This window comes from Ictidomys tridecemlineatus, chromosome 7 (genome assembly GCF_052094955.1).
Source record: "Ictidomys tridecemlineatus isolate mIctTri1 chromosome 7, mIctTri1.hap1, whole genome shotgun sequence".
In the NCBI taxonomy this organism is placed as follows: domain Eukaryota; kingdom Metazoa; phylum Chordata; class Mammalia; order Rodentia; family Sciuridae; genus Ictidomys; species Ictidomys tridecemlineatus.
The window spans coordinates 48,073,697-48,090,325 of record NC_135483.1 but is presented as its reverse complement, the minus strand read 5'-3'; the positions used below and the strand labels follow the sequence as shown (position 1 = coordinate 48,090,325).

Genomic DNA, 16,629 nt, shown 5'->3' with positions numbered 1-16,629 from the left:
AGAATTGTTTGGAAGATTATGAAGGTTATGTGATAATGATGTATATTTAGCACAGATCTGCATGCATAGTCATTTTTATGCTACACACACACACACACACACACACACAACTTAATCTTCTAATTCCTCCCTTCCTTCCTTTTTTTCCTACATGTTATTCTGTAACTATTAAAAGACCAGGTGTTATTATTGCTAACTGGTTCCTTCGAACAAAAAAGGACTAATACAGTCATTTGATTTTAGATGAGAATTCATTCTTCCCAGTTTATCAACACTGAATTTTAAGTGTGAAATACAAAGATGAATTTTACTGAAGGAAACCCAGATTGCAAGGAATAGATAATGAAAGAGGCACTTTGTTAAAGTGGCCTTTTGGCCTTTGATATTAGAAGCATAAAGCTGATTTTGAAGGCAAAATACTCTAGCCCATTCAGGATTGTTGAAGAGAATAGGAAGGAAGAAGACCAGGGTACCTGAATATGTCCCCTCTCTTCAACTGATCTTTCTAACACTTAGGTTCTTTTTCCTCTGTACTCTTCTGACAGAAGTCTTCCCACATTCCATTTTCCCAAGACCCTCTTCTTCCTCAACCACTGCCTCTGCCTGCGTCTCACCTGCCTACTGTACTGCAGCTGCTTCCCATGAACTTGGCCATTATTCACCAGGTATATTTGAGGTCCTAAATTTTGCTGACCTAAAGCTTTCCAGGATTTAAGCCATTAGACCCAGATACAAGGTTCAGGAGTAGATGCTGTATATGCCCTGAGGTGAGAAAAGAAATGTAATAAAGGATTCATAAGATAGAAATCCTTTTATGGAGCCTGAGAAATTCAACCCTAGAAAAGGGCTCAAACATAGATGAGCCAGGCTCTTTGACATGCATCTGTGTGTATGTGGTGATGGGTAGGGCTGGAGGTTGTTATATATGTGAAAGAAGTTGTGTTACATGATGTTCATTAAAATTGCTCAGATTGATATTGATTACAGAAAATGGAGAACTAATAACATGAAAAGAGAAAATTTACAAATTTTATTATATATAATCATGTAACAATGCTAAAATTAATGGCAATCTGTGTCATTATGTCATTGAACTGTTACTTCTTAATAATCATTAATACCATATTTATTCACATCCTATGTGAGAGAAATTCTGTTTTATTGTTGTTGGATTGCAACAGTTTTTTTTTTGGTTTGATAATTTTATGGTATCTTGTCCAAGAAATAACAAATAACATTTCTAAAGGATACATTGTTGATTGGCTATAACTTTGTTTCAGTGAATTTAAAATACATCTTGGGCTGGGATTGTGGCTCAGTGGTAGAACCGCTGGGACAGGCAGGACCCGGGTATATATAATCTTTCTCATTCTCTCTCTCTCTCCTTAAAAAAATAAAATACATCTTCACCCCAGTTAGTATATATAATTTCACTTAAATCAAAGAACTCATTCAAATTAAACTTGGAACAAGAAAACAGATTGAAATGACAAGTACTGTGGTAAGAAAGTAACTTCAGTCAATAAACACATATTTGGTTATTGACTGAATTAATCAAAAAATAATTTATTAATTGCATTTAAAAATTATTTATTAAAATTCATATTCTTCAAGTATTTACTGAGGTCCTACTTTGTACCAGGCACTGATCCGAACTCTAGATATATATTGCTAAAGAAAGCAAAGTTCTGTGCTATGGAGTCATGTGTTCTTATAGGCAAAGATACCAAAAACAGATATGTATAGACTATTTCAGGTGGTCATTGAGTGTTATGAGAAAAAATTAAGCAGATAAGAGTTTATGGGATGTTAATTACTTTTTATTTTTTGTAAATCAGAAAGACCTACTAAAATACATTAAACTCCATATAAAAGAAAACAAGGAAAATCCTTCTAGAGTATTTGGAGAAAATATAGATACCTACTGTATCCTTAAATAAGAAATAATGATAGAAGTCTTTGAAGTCTTACTGAAGAGAATAGCTAATCAAAAATCAAGGATCCTGGAAGAATACAGACTCCTGAAAATTTATTGGGTATCATTCTTGATATCTGTGATTATGAAACATAGTAATTATTAAAGTATAAAAATATTCTATAAACTGTATAATCTTTCTATTAAGAAGGGTGACAGAGATGACACATCCAGCTATCAGTAGGTATCCTGGGTTTGTTCACACTTAAAAAAAAAAATGAATTCTAACAGTTGAAAGTGTCTGCTAGTTAGCTGGAAGGTAAAACCTAATACATAATCAGGAAGTGATTTTAGACAACATAATTAGCACATAAAAGACATTTTTAAGCCATACATTTTTGAGTGTCCTGAGCTTTGGCTGGGTTCCAGGTGTTGCTCTTTGAGCAGAGATATAATAAATACCGGTGAAGTCATGACCCCACCCTGTCCACTGGAGGTGACAGTGGGAAACATGTTCAGATAAGGGTATACGCCAAATGTGGTAAAAGGAGAGCACTTTCTAGATGTCTAAAATGAGGCTGCAGGGGATGAAGGTGGGCAGAAGTTTCTGGAAAAGCAAGAAGGAGCAGAATGTCTAGCACATAGTGGACGCTTATTGAGCCTGAGACCCTATCATGTTCCTCTTCAGTGTTAGGTAGTGGGAATGCAAATGTGAAAACATGCAATACCTACTTTGCCTAAGAAGTAAAGTCTATTTGAGGAAATAGACAAAACTAAAAGTGATAATTGCTTCAGTAATTGAATATACAAAGTGCCAAGGGAGCCCAGAGAAGGAGACTTTAGCAGTTTTAGAATAAAATACAAATCTCAACATTCTAGAGAGGCTAAAAGATAAATATACCCAAACGATAGCCTGTAATGTTTGTAAATACCAAACAAGGGTTTTTATATTTATATTTTGTTTTACTATTCTTGCTAATAAGCATATGAATCTATTCTTAATTCAACACTACTTAAAGCACAGTACTTTAAATAGTGCAGATTTTACTAGAGAACTGATATCAGTTGGAAAGAGATTTTTAAAAAATACAATTTTCTCTAAAAGATTTGCATTAGATAGAGTAGTTACAGGCTATAGCATCTCCCCTGTAATTTTATGAGAATGGTATTACCCTGGCTTTCACTGTGTGATTGCTGGTTACCTTCTGTCAGTGAGCAACAGTCTTACTGCAAAGCAGGAGCACAACCCGTCTCTTTGTCTCCGTGGTCAAACCAATTACTTCTTAGAAAGTCGGATTTATTTTTTTCAGAATGACCATGTACAGGAGCAAACGCAGACATCAGAGATGTAAGTAGATTCTGACCCAACTTTTTCATATGATTGTGGTGGTAAACATACTTGATTTCTTAAAAGACTAATCATGACTTTTTCAGATACATCCTGGTAGTAGAAAAGATTTTATAGCTCTTTCTACCCTAACCTTTCTCTTTATCCCTGTAACATGCTTGAAAGATGTTGAGGGGAGAGGGGCTAATTCGCTTGTTACTATGGAAACCCTTGGAAAGGTTTACAAAATCAACAGAGAAACAGATCAAATGCAATTTCAGTCCAGCTCAGCATCCTTCATTCAGGCATGATCACTGGACAGTTGCCTTTTCGCTTTTCTAGGAGTGATAGATTTTCTTTCCTGGAAGTCTATTGAAAGGCTTGGGATGCTAGCCTAAAACTTCTATTTATTCATCCAATTTCAATTACAACTCTCAGGGGAAAATAAAATAGTTCAGAATGAGGGGAAAGAATTAATCGTGAATGACAGGCTGAATGTTTAACAGGATATTCATTGCCAAACTTCTTGCTCCAGAGCGTATTTGTAACATGATTCACTACGGGTACAGTTTCAAAGGGTTAAAAGAGTCATCTGCAGTCCACCCCAAAGGAACTGATTCTTACTGAGAGGGAGCAGCATAGTTACTCTGGCCTAAAGTCCACAGCAGAGACGATTATAGAACTGAAAACCTTCAGGATTTAGCTAAGCACAGGTCTTAGAATAAAACTGTCTGTGGTAAAGCCATTTGCCTCCTATGGAAAGCTTTCCAATCACACCTTTTTTTCTGGTACATCCAACTCTTTAGCACTTTATCTCTTGTGTAAAGTAAATATTACCATATTGAACCCAAAATGGCCTGCCATTGACTTTATTTACTGTCACAGATAGGTAATGTCAACTTATTCTATAGTCCAAGTTGGAGCTTTTTCATTATTCTTTATGATGTGTTTAGATGTTATCAATTGTTTTTAAAAACAAAAAGATTATCAGCAACTGTTATTCTATCAAAAAGCCAAGATATGATGGAAATGTAATTTTTTACTGTGATAACTTATTATTTAGTTTGTTTTCACTTAAGACCTAAACACTAACATTTTTTCTTGTTCAAAGAAGTTTGATGCACCACAGAAAGCTCTGAGGGGGTAGTGCTGCCAGTTTGATTCCCTATGCCTGATTGCTTTCTGATACCAGTTCTTTCTTGTGATCAAAAAACAACATACAGCCGTTACTTTCTTCTTATAAAAATGATTGGTATGAAGTCTACAAATACATCACTGATTAATTTTCTTGTGATTTTCCTCCTACAAGAATGAATCTAAATTATGCACGTACTTGAAAACCATCTTGCACCTTTACTTCTGTATCGTTTATACACCCCCTCATCTTTTTTTTTTCCCCCTTGTGGATAATCATTGCCTTAATGCACATGGCAAATAAAAGATTTACAGACAAATTGTACTGAGTCTCTCCCCTAAAATGTGCTTGCTGAAGTCTGCGATTAAGCAGCAGGAAGAAATTGTGAATTACATGAAACAATTCAGAAGATGTATAATTATACAGGCATGAACACAGTAGGGTGTGCTGGAATGGTTTAGTTTAAAAAAAACCTAATATGTTACTTATGTTTAATTGTAACAGTGAGCTGTGTTATGTTGAATTAACTGTTTCTACATTCTAATAAAATAAAATATCTGACAGCAGGAATATAATAAAATTAAAGTATAGAAAGCTTAGCAATAAAAGCAAATACAATCCTTAAATGAATTTTTATCGTACACTAATATTATTTGTGAAAGTGGAATGTACTACAATCGCTTGCCATCCGATGGGTATATAAAAATGCCTAAATTATCCAATAACCAAAACCCAAGGCATTTCCAATTTTCAATCATGTCTTTTAGTGTGTGTTTGATCATGTAAAAGACATAAACTCACCTTCAGGCAGTTGTATTCCAATTAAGGCAATAATTGCACACTTAACAAAAATCTCACTGAAGTGGGGGAGCAAAGTATTCTTGTGATTTTCTTTAAAATTGAAATGGTACATAAATCAACTTTCTAATTTTCTCATTTTCTAAAGATGTAATTTAATGTCCTTTAGTAAAAAATAATGCAACTTCCTTTTAGAGCACCTAGAAAAGGAAGAAGAAAGGTGCATATGACTATGTTAGGGGTTTGAAGAAAGGGAGAATAAAGATGCTTACTACAGAAAATTTAGAGTATAAACTGCACTTAAGCCTTTGGAAATTCATATGGATTTTTGAAATCCATCCATCACTCATATGTAGATTGGTTATTTATAATTATCCATATAAAGGAGAGGAAATTTGGGGGAAATACCCCTTTTCTTGTTTCTCAGAGAAATGCTGTAGAAAAGAGACAGCCTCAGTGTTCCTTCAGAGAAGAGGTCTTACCTGTGCCTGACTGCATAATGGCTTCTAATTAGAGAATTTGTTGAGTGGTGTGAAAATTTTTTGCATATGTTAGGTATTGATTTTGTTGGAGACTAACAGGTAGAGATCACTTTAAGGAAGTCTAATTCATGTATACCTATTTTTATAAATCGTTTGATTTGGGAATCATGATTGGTATAAATAACTTTTTACTCTTGTTTTAATATTCATTTTTGTGTATATCGTAAAGATCTTTATGAGAATGTGTAGTTTATGTTTAAATTCTCAAAAATTTATTTTATGTGCAAAACAAGAGATGCCCAGATAGATGACCTTGAGAAAACATTTTCTGACTTTTACAAAATACATGGAGATACTTTCTTAAAAAAATTGAATATGTTTTTGAAACACAGAAGAAAACTAGAGTAGAATCTATGTGGTATTAAATACAGAATATTTTTGGAATACCACAATCCTCATGCCACATTAAAGAAAACAGTGTAAATCTAGGTTTAGGTGTGTAACATTTCATCTTATTTACTGAATTGGATCAGATATTCATTTTTGATCACTAATAACATGTTTGGGTGAGCTTATCCATCTTACCCATTGTATCACAGAAATTCTTGATGAGATCACTTCGGGAACCTGAATTTAGACATCCAATTCTCTACTTATAACCTTGGCCAATACCTATTATCTCTGTGGGTTGCAATCTTTTCTTCTGCTACTTTAGCAGATTGGCTGGGAAGATATTTTCTAAGGTTTCTTCCATCTCAAACCCTCAATATTCCCACAACAGAGGCCTCAAAGATATTTAGTGGTTTTTTCACTGACGAATATTGGCTGTGGATCTGTGGGTTTATGTGTTTCAAATCCATGGGTGACCATGGAATTACTGAAAGGGGCCCTAAAATTCTTATGAATGTTTATCATTGCCAGTAAAATGAAGAAATATATAAGCATATTCATACACACATGTGTATAGACACACCAACCCACATAAATATTATACCTTAAGTTCTAAAACATGTTTAATGGAAACATGTATTTAGAAGATGCTGCTACTATCTAATATGTACATGAATCAAAACATCACAGTGTACCTCATAAGTATGGAAAATATTATGTGCCAATCAAAAAAATAATCTTTTAAAACTGATATTATAATAGCTTTTATATCACATGCAGATGTCACCATATTTCATTGTTTTAAAAATTCTCACATTCACAGAGGTTGAAAATCACTGAATAGAAACATGACCTTAGAACAGACATTTCCATAATTGTCATCTACTCATTCCCTGTTTACTTCCTGTTATTTAGCCTTTATCAGGCTAAGGATTGTCCTCCAGGTTGACTCTATGCTCTCCTATCTCCATACCTTGGCTATTGGTCTTCATGTTGCTAGATGGCCTTCACCTGCATCTTCGTGTAGGAATCATCTGCAGGTTTTACTCAAATACTGTGTCCTTCGTAGAGGTCTTCCTAGTATCCAAGTCAAATTACTGTCTTTTCTCTGTTTCCAGATGGTGTACTGTGATTTTTGCTTTTAATTTTTATGTAAGTTCTTGGACATTGAAAATTATCTGTTTACTCCACTAATCTCTAAGTTTGTTTCATATGAAGTATTTTTAAATCTTGTTATATCCATTCTTGGTGCATAATGCATTGCTTTGTCCAAAGTAATCCATACTGGTCTAATGAAGCTTACGAATTGAACAATGTGTTCTTTTAATCACCTATTACTAATTCTAGGGCTGTCACAGTGAACTCAACAAGATGTTGTTAGGGATGGGAAGATGACACACAAATTGATTCATGATATACCAGTGATGCTAAATGCTATGGAGAAAAATTAAGCAAGTAAGGGAGAAAAGGAGTTTTGGACAGTGAAATGGGTTATTTCTGTTTTCTATAAGGTAGTTGGGAAAAGCCATTCTTATTAAAATGGGTGACATTTGAACAGACACCTGAAAGGAGAGAGGGAGCTGGTTCTGTTTTGTTTTGTTTTGTTTTTTCCCTGCATAGTTCCAAGTAGAAACAATATAAGCAAAGTCTCTGAGGTTGTGAGGGTAAAAAAAGGAGCAAGGAGTTCAGGGGTTAAAATGAATGAAAAGAGATGATATCAAAAATTCTCAGGAGCATTGGGTAAATAGAATAAAACTGATAGCATATACTTTAATTGAACAGTTAATTTTATTTGCAGCTGAATTCAGGCATAATATGTATCTATTGCTTTTTAAGAATCACCATCCAAACATTAAGTGACTCTTGTAATTTTTATTAAAATAACAATTATCAGAATGATTTTTAAATTGTTCTCTACTCAAGATCTGATTTTTTCTTCTGCATGTGTATAGTGGATATATCCTTGTAAACCATACTAGGCAAGGCATTTAAACATCAATATAGAAAATGGAATCAAACTGTAGCCATCCAAAGGGGAGAAGTATATTATTTGAACCAGGAGTGTTTTCCAAAATATCTTCTTATAAAATGCTTGCATTATTGATATATTATCTCTTTCTGTCTTTAAAAATCTATCAGAGGAAATAAAATTAATAGTTTGATAGAATCATTATAAGGCTTCTTAAGTCATTGGCATCGACAAAGCTGTTGCCAATCTCAATTGAAATAAAATTATTGCCTCTTTGGTCAACATGGATAATAGGTTTTGTGGTCTGTAATTATTAGAAAATGAGTTGTTTTAACTGTAACATATTTATTACAACAGTGTGCTTTAGACAAGTTTTTACTCTAAGTACTTACTGCAATTGTCTATTACAAATTAAGTAGCAAGATAGAAATGGGCTATTATTCAAAACAAATCTTTATACTGATGCTGCAAAACTGTTAAGGCAAAATGACCCATTAACTACTAATTCACAAATTATTTCATATCTCAGATGTTGATGTTCTCTATTATATACCCAGATACATCTAGATTTTAAAACAATTTTTTAAATTTTTTACATTAACAATATGATTTCATATGTGGTCGGTAAAGGCTCCCCAGAGAACACTATTAAATTCGGTCCTTGATTTCTCTGTTACTGATGCTTGCTGGGAATTCTGATATGACACCTGACATTCCTCCAGCCTTTTTTTCTCTAAAATTCTAACATGAATTTTATAAATTGTATGGATTGAGAAATTGTAGTTGTATACATTCCTCCATGGAATTTCGTCTGCTTGGATAGCATCTGGATGGTCTGATTGAGCATGCCCAATGGGACCGTAGATGCCAGCTTTGAAGCAGAAATGTACAAAGGCTGACTGATAACACCCCGATACAAATTGACCTTAAATGGAAATACATATTGGTCTGCCTCATATCCTTAATCACAGACTTTTACAGGCTCTGGCCAATAGCTGGTTCTGTCTTCAGGAGCACCTATTTTCATCCCCCCCCCCATCTATTCCTTGCATTCTTCTACTTAACAATGCTCTTCACAAAGTTTCCTTTTATAAAGGACAAGCATGTGTAGTTTTTTCTCTTAATTTCTCTATTTTCCAAAACAACTTGGCTAGCACATATCTTTAGATTCTCTCTTTTAAGACTCTATGCTACATTTATCTCTAGACTTGCATAAAATCCATGGCATTACCTCTGCCCCAGGTGTAGAAGTAAATGTTCTCTGTCATTTATCTCTTCAAAGAATATTTCCACTAAAAAATGTGGATTTCTATTTACAAAACATAAATTAGACATGTGAAACAACCAGGCACTTAGCAAAATAAGACTGTCTTTAAAGGCAAATACCATTCTACACTGTCATATATTATTCAGAAATGTTCTCTCTCATTGCACGCCTCTCTCTTCCCTCTGTTAATTTTTTCTTATTTTGCCACGTATAAGTTTTTTAATTCAGTGAAATTCCGTCTATTTTTCCTTTTGTTATCCAGACTATAGTTAGGAACTTTTTCCTTATTCTAGTGGGTTTATGGTTATAGATCAACATTTGAGTCTTTAATCCATTTGAGTCAATTTTTTATGTGGTAAGAGATCCAATTTGTGGTGAAAGGTCTAATTTCATTCTTCTACATGTCACCATCCAGTCTTCCTGATACTACTTATTGAAGAGACTCTTTTCCCCATGTGTGTTCTTGGTACCTGTGCCAAAAATCAGCTATATGTACATATGCGGAATTTACTTCAGGGTTCTTGACTCTGTTCCATTTGTCTGTTTTTTGAACCATTTATTTAATAACAGGTTAATATCCAAAATGTATAAAGAACCCAAAGAGTTCAATAGCAAGAAAACAAATAACCTAATTGAAACATGGATATTGGACCTAAAAAGTCATTTCTAAAAGGAAGACGTGCAAATGACAAATAGGTACATTAAAAAGTTGAATATCACTAATCATCACGTTAGTGATATTCAAATTAGTGAGATACCACCTTACCTCTATTAGAATGATAATTACCAAAAAGGCAAAAGTAACACACTGTGGTAAGGATATAGAGAAAAAGGTACCTTTTACTCTTATTTGTGGGAATGTAAATTGGTATGGGTATAGTTATTATGGAAACCACTATGGAGATTCTTCAAAAAAATAAAAAATAAAAAAGAACTGCTGAATGATCCAGTAATTCCACTTCTGGTTATATACTCAAAGCAAATAAAATCAGCTTTCCCATAAAGTTATCTGCACTTCCCAGTTCTTTGCAGAATTATTCACAATAGTCAAGATACAGTAGCAACCTAAATGTCTATCAGCACATGAATGGATAAAGAAAATGTGGTGTATGTACATAATAGAACACTATGCAATCTTAATAAGGAGGGGAATTCTGTCATTGTGACTACATGGATGAATCTGGAGGCTATTATCCTAAGTAAAATAAATCATGCACAGAAGGATAAATACTGCATGATTTCATTTGTGGGATCTCAAAAAGCAGAACTCACAGAAACAGAAAGTAGAATAGTGACTGTCAGAGGCTGTAGGGATGGGGGAATGTATTGTCAAGGGATATAAAATTTCTGTTACATAGGAAGAATAAATCCAAGATATCTGCTGTGAAACATGGTAACTATAGATACAACAATGTGCTGAATGCTTGAAAATTGCTGAGTTTATTTTAAATATTTTCTCCACAAAAAACATGATGAACATGTGAGAAAACAAATATATTAATGAGCTTGATTGAGCCATTACAAAATGTATATAAATACCAATGCATCATGGTATGTGCTATCAAGATATACAATTGTCTTTGTCAATTAAAAAGTAAAAAAAAAAAACAAAAATAAAATGAAATCCTATTATAAACATAAGTACTTTGATATGATTGTAAGAAAAGGTGATCATTCATGAGCATAAATAGAAAGTGGGATAAGAAGTATTCTTTTCATGGTCGATTGTGTCCCATCTTTGAAAGACCAGAAAGCAACTTTCTTAAAAACCATGATCTGGATCTGGTGTTTTGGGGAAACTCTATTTGATTCATCCATATGAAATTGACATTTTTGTGAGTCCTAAAAATGAAAATTTCATATGGTTGTATCTAAACACCAGTGCACAAGAAAAGGGGGTTCAGGTGTACAAAAACTCATTACCCCAAAACTAATTAGCATTAAAAGTCAAAGGCATTTGTAATTAACCTGAGGATGACCATTTGATGTACTAAAAATATATATAATTAAGTAGGGAATATATTTATTGTTGTTCTTTAGATAATATAAGGTTAACTCTCCTATAAAGAAATGGAAAATCTTATCAACAATGATGAATTATATTTTTTTCTCTGAGTGATGTATCTAAGATTTAAAGGCCGTCGGAAATTTTCCAGAGGCTGTCTACTCACCACTAAACTTAAAATATTTTTAAAAGAATGTGAATTCTAATGTTATATAATTTTATCATTTGAACATCATTTTATTCCAAATGGACAATGGGATAATTGTAAGTGAATTAGTAATAATAATAAAATGACACAAATAACATTTGGCATACATTAAATTCTTACTATATGTTCGTGTACTATTTTAAGGATTTTGTTATATATGGTTGATATTACTATCTATAACAACAATAATCAAACATGTAACAATATAATAACTCAATAATCTGAAAGAGTTCATTTTCATTGCAATTTGTGACCGAAATTCATAATTTTGAGATCTAATCTCTAGGAAATTAAACATCCAAAATTAAACTAAAATATAAATATTGACTAGGCTGAAAAACAACCTCAAATGCTCCCTAAAGAAAATAAGAAATTAACTTTAAAAATCAAAAATGTGATGTTTGACTAGTATTCTTTTATTTGAATCATATAAAACAGAAATAAATATGCTGGTCAAAATTTTATATACTTAATGTGCAAAGAAAATACACAAATGTTGGTATTTGCTGCATGTGCTATTTTTTTTCTGCAAAAGAACAAAAGGTTTCTGGGACTTAGGAAAGTGAAGAGTTCTGCAGTGATTTTAGCAATTCTTGTGAGTTGTTATATTCATCTTGGTCTAGAAAGCTAAATTGTTTGGTATAACCTTTTGATTCATTTTCCTTTTTCTAGTTACTAGTTTTTCACGATTATTTACAAAATCACACTTTCTTTCTGACTATGGAATGTCTGACAGCTTTAGTTTATAGGATTACATTCCATATGTGTTAATATTGACTCAGGAAGCTCTTGACAGTCTCTTATTGATATTCTGTCGTATCTAAACTTCATTTATATTTAAAATAAAGATAAAAATCCTCATCTAGTTCTTTAAATTCCTTTTAGAGTGTGCAGCATGCATTTTTGTAATGTTTCATGCCTGAGGCTACTTATCATTGGAAAGTGTTCTATTTTATATGATCCTTTTGACCCCCAGTGAACTTGAAACTACCTTAGAGGAACAGCTGGGTGTATTTCCTTAAATAAACACACATTGTTCTTCAAATTGCTAGTATCTGTCTTCTTAATAGGCTCTACAGGCAATGGAAATTTTGACTTTGAAGTCACCTCTGCTGCATTCATGTAGATAAGTCTGTTTCACACCTTTATTTCCTCATACTTGTGCAATGTCTTTAAACTCAAGTTTGTTTTTAAATGTATAGCACAATCATAACCTATCCTCTTCCTGTTCTATCAGAAAATATTTTTAAAAATTTAATATTTTTATATTTTATTTTATGTAATCATCAAATATAATAACATAAAGTATCAAAAATAAGATATCTCTAAATATGCAAACTACATGAAATATTTAATTCTATCTAATTTATAATCTCAATAATAGAGACTGGCTCATAAATAAAATAAACAAAAAATTTAGAAAATATTTATTTTTAATTGGGGTCTGAGGGAAAGTTCATTTACTTTGCCACATCCCTGGATTTGCTTAGGTGACAAGGGGGAAATGGTTACTTGAATTTTAAAAGTGGTCAGAATATTTTTGTGTGTGTGGTGCTGAATTTGTCCTCACAGAATTATTTATACAGAACTAGTCTTTTTCTAATAATCATTTATAAAATATATAATCCATTCAAATTTGAGTCTCCCAAAGAAGCTGTAGCCATGATATTCCTTGGAGGTTCCTAGAATTGGTTTATTTATTCATTGTCTAGACAGAAATATTTTGCAGATTATTCAACATTCCAGTTTTCTAGACCCCTGGCTACTGTTGAAAAGATTGTACTTGAGTGAACATGAAAATGTATTTGATGTTGAAAGAAAAATTATTTAATATTCTAGCTTAAAATATTCTTGGATATTTAGGAAAGAAGTTAATAAGTAAGTAGGGGAACAAGGTATAAGAAATTGGGGCATGAAATCACTATATGTTTGTCATACAGATTCTCTTTCAGGCCTATGAAAATGGGTCTCTGGAATTCAGAATGGTGTTAGGTTAACCATTAGCTCATTTCTGTGCCTCCTTCAGGAATCAGCTTAGACAATCACTACCTACCAGTAAGCTTTGCTAAGTACTCCATGGCTGGTAAAGTTATCTTTTGCATTTAGTAACTCACTATGATATAGTTTGTTGATGAGAAACCATCTTTTGCTTTTTTTTTAATATTTAGTTTTAGGTGGATATAATACCTTTATTTTATTTTTATGTGGTGCTGAGGATCGAACCCAGTGCCTCACATGTGCTAGGTGAGCACACTACTGGTTGAGCCACAACCCCAGCCCTCTTTTGCTTTTTTATACTCTATTTTAGTCATCTTTGTGCCAGTGTGACCAAAAGACCTGACAAGAGCAGCACAGAGGTGGAAAAGTTTATTTTGGCTAGTGGTTGCAGAGGTTCAGTCCATCGTCAGCTGACTCCATAGCTCTGGGACTGAGAACATCATGGTAAAAGAGTATGGCAGAGGGGCTGGAGATGTGGCTCCGTGGTAAAAGCACTTGCCTAGCATGTGGGAGGCCCTGAGTCCAATCCCCAGCATCACCAAATAAAGGAAAAAAGAGAAGAAAAGAAAGAGCATAGCAGAGAAAAGCAGCTCAGGACTTGGCTATCAAGATGCAGAGAGAGAGAGAGCTCTGCTCACCGAGGACAAAAGTGATCCCCAGTGACCCTCTTTCTCAAGGCACACCCTATCTGTGTCTGGTTGTAACCTAGTTAATTCATGTCAATGCAATAATCCACTGATTAGGTTAAAGCTCTGATAATCCTCTGAGGATCCTTGTATTTTCTTGCATTGTCCCACTTTGGGGGGACATCACATACCTAAATCATAACATACTCACAAGTGTCTATAGATGATATTCATCTGGAAAAGCCTTTAGTTCCCAGCTTTGGGAGTTATTTTGTCTATTGACAGCCCTAGTTTCCTCATTTCATGAGAATTGTTCAAAAGAATCTAAAAATACTTACATTTTGCCCTGCATAAGTTAGCAATATTTACCCCAAAGTAAGGCACACTTTGGAAGGGCTATGAAATGCATATGGTGGCTTTCTCCAAGAATCAGTTGTTGCCCTAATCATTAAACAACTCTACTAGTTTCTGGTTAATTTAAAGCTTCCAGATTCTAGTGTCATTTTGTTTGAAGAAGTGGAGGCTGGGAACACTTTTAGAATTAAAACTTGCTTCCCTATATTCTGTTTTCTCCTCTTACCCAGGGTTGCCTCTGCTGAAGTTTTATTTTTCCCTAAATCAATTTTGCATCAGTTAAAGGAACAAATTGTTTATTTCTCCACAGATTTGTAGCTATTAATCTCAGCAGTAACTCAATGATTGATTTTTTTTTCAGACCTCAACATCTGAAAGACCTAGATTAAAAGGAATAATTTGAGTCATGTCCAGGATGTACTACCTGAACTATGAAAGTTAAGACTTGATGTCATACACAGTAAATCTTTTTGTCATTAATTGTTTGTGTCACTTTTGAATCAGGGGATATAATTAGAATGGTGATGTAAAGTAATTGTACTTCCTGCTTTCTGACTCTGTTATTTCACTGTCTTTTCCATATTCTTGCTTCTCAACTAGAAATTCTTAAATTATGACTCAACATGACCCCATTTCTAAAGCATTAAAAGTTATCACAGGTGAAAGTTTTCTCAAGAGCTTTCAATGTTTCAAATACATGGATATACAATCTATATCAATAATGAATACCGGGCATTAAGTTGACCTGAATGGTTGTAGCCCAAACATTTTTCTCAATATTGGCAAATTTCTGACATAATAGCTTAGAATGTAAGAGTTGAAAAAAGCTATTACCATAATGAAGAGAATCTGAAATGATTTCCAGGTAACTACATTTTTTTTCTTTTCTAAGTATAATTGAGATTTCCAAGAATTTTTACTGAAGAGTAATTTTACTTTCTGAATTTGGTAGTTTAAAAAAAGATAAAATTGTTAGAGGAGCTATAAGTAATTCAATAAAGGATTGAAGGCAAAATATTGTGTACTTGATAAATTATGTAAAGCTTCTTGGTTCCAGCACAAAGCTCAAGTCATCAAGCCATAAGATTGAATTCTCTGTGATTCTGGTAGTGTACTTTTATGCTCTTCCTGATAACCACTGGAGATGCCCAGATGTCCTGTACACCTCAATACAACATTAGATGACAGATGAAAGACAGGACAGATCCGGTATACAGCCATCACAGATGCAATTTCTATAAGTGAATACATTACAATTGAAAATATAGATACAAAATAAAAGCCTACAAACATACATATACACACAAATATATAGTGACATGCACACACATCTATCTATAAAACTTTTCTATACAAAAAGGGGCAGACCTATGATTCAATGACAATTATTTGTTTTCATTTTAATGTTTAAAGGCAGCAGAATTAAACCAGATTAACTTTCTGTTTAATCAAGTAACAAATTCACACATTTGTAATTTCACAGGACACAAAATATCTACAAAAAGGTTTTATTCAGAGGGGTTGTTTCTGAGGGAGAATATGTGTTTTGGAAGTTTCTTAAAATGGGCAAAGGTTAAACCTAAACTCTTCTTAATGTTTGGCAACTTAGTGACTATTCTAAATTCATAATTTTAAATCTATGCAATCTTTTAGTAATAATGTAAATAAAAGTTTTCATATCTGAAGTTTAACTATTTTACCATCATTAATTCTCCTCTTATGACTACTAAGCATAATAATGCCCTGCCCAAAGCATCCGTAGAATAATGTTTGTTAAAGATATTTAGTCAGTTGTCTATGTTGAGGAAAAATGTCTGAGACTCTTAACCTACAATTCCAATTTCTAACAAACTTAAAAAGTACCGTCTTTGACATTTATTTAGAATTTATCTCCTTGATCTCTTTTGGCTCAGAGTCATAAGCTTTGATTGAGGACTTCTAAAGCAACTTGTTTTGACCTCTTTCCATTACTTGCCAAATTATTATAAACCAAGCCAAAAAATGCCCATGCATTTTATCAATGTAATAGCCAAAATTCTCCATTAACCCATTAGATAATATTTCATCATTTCCCCCACATGGTGGACATTAACATTTTATTGGCAAGTTCCTCATTTTCCTGAAGTTTACCAGATAATCATCAAATCAACAATAC

The 16,629-nt window shown here is 33.2% G+C and overlaps 1 protein-coding gene across 10 annotated transcripts in view; it reads left to right on the top strand.

Annotated features, from left to right (window-relative positions):
* Positions 1 to 16,629, top strand: part of Ralyl (RALY RNA binding protein like) — a 622,839-nt gene that overhangs the window by 423,950 nt on the left and 182,260 nt on the right. The window contains exon 1 of one of the 10 annotated variants that reach the window (XM_078016968.1): positions 3,112 to 3,263. The exons of the other annotated variants lie outside the window; for them this stretch is intronic. Within the exon in view, the coding sequence (XP_077873094.1) occupies positions 3,227 to 3,263 (37 nt within the window). The 5' untranslated portion in view covers positions 3,112 to 3,226. Of the gene's footprint in view, positions 1 to 3,111; positions 3,264 to 16,629 lie in introns of those variants that run through there. 10 annotated transcript variants of the gene reach the window in all.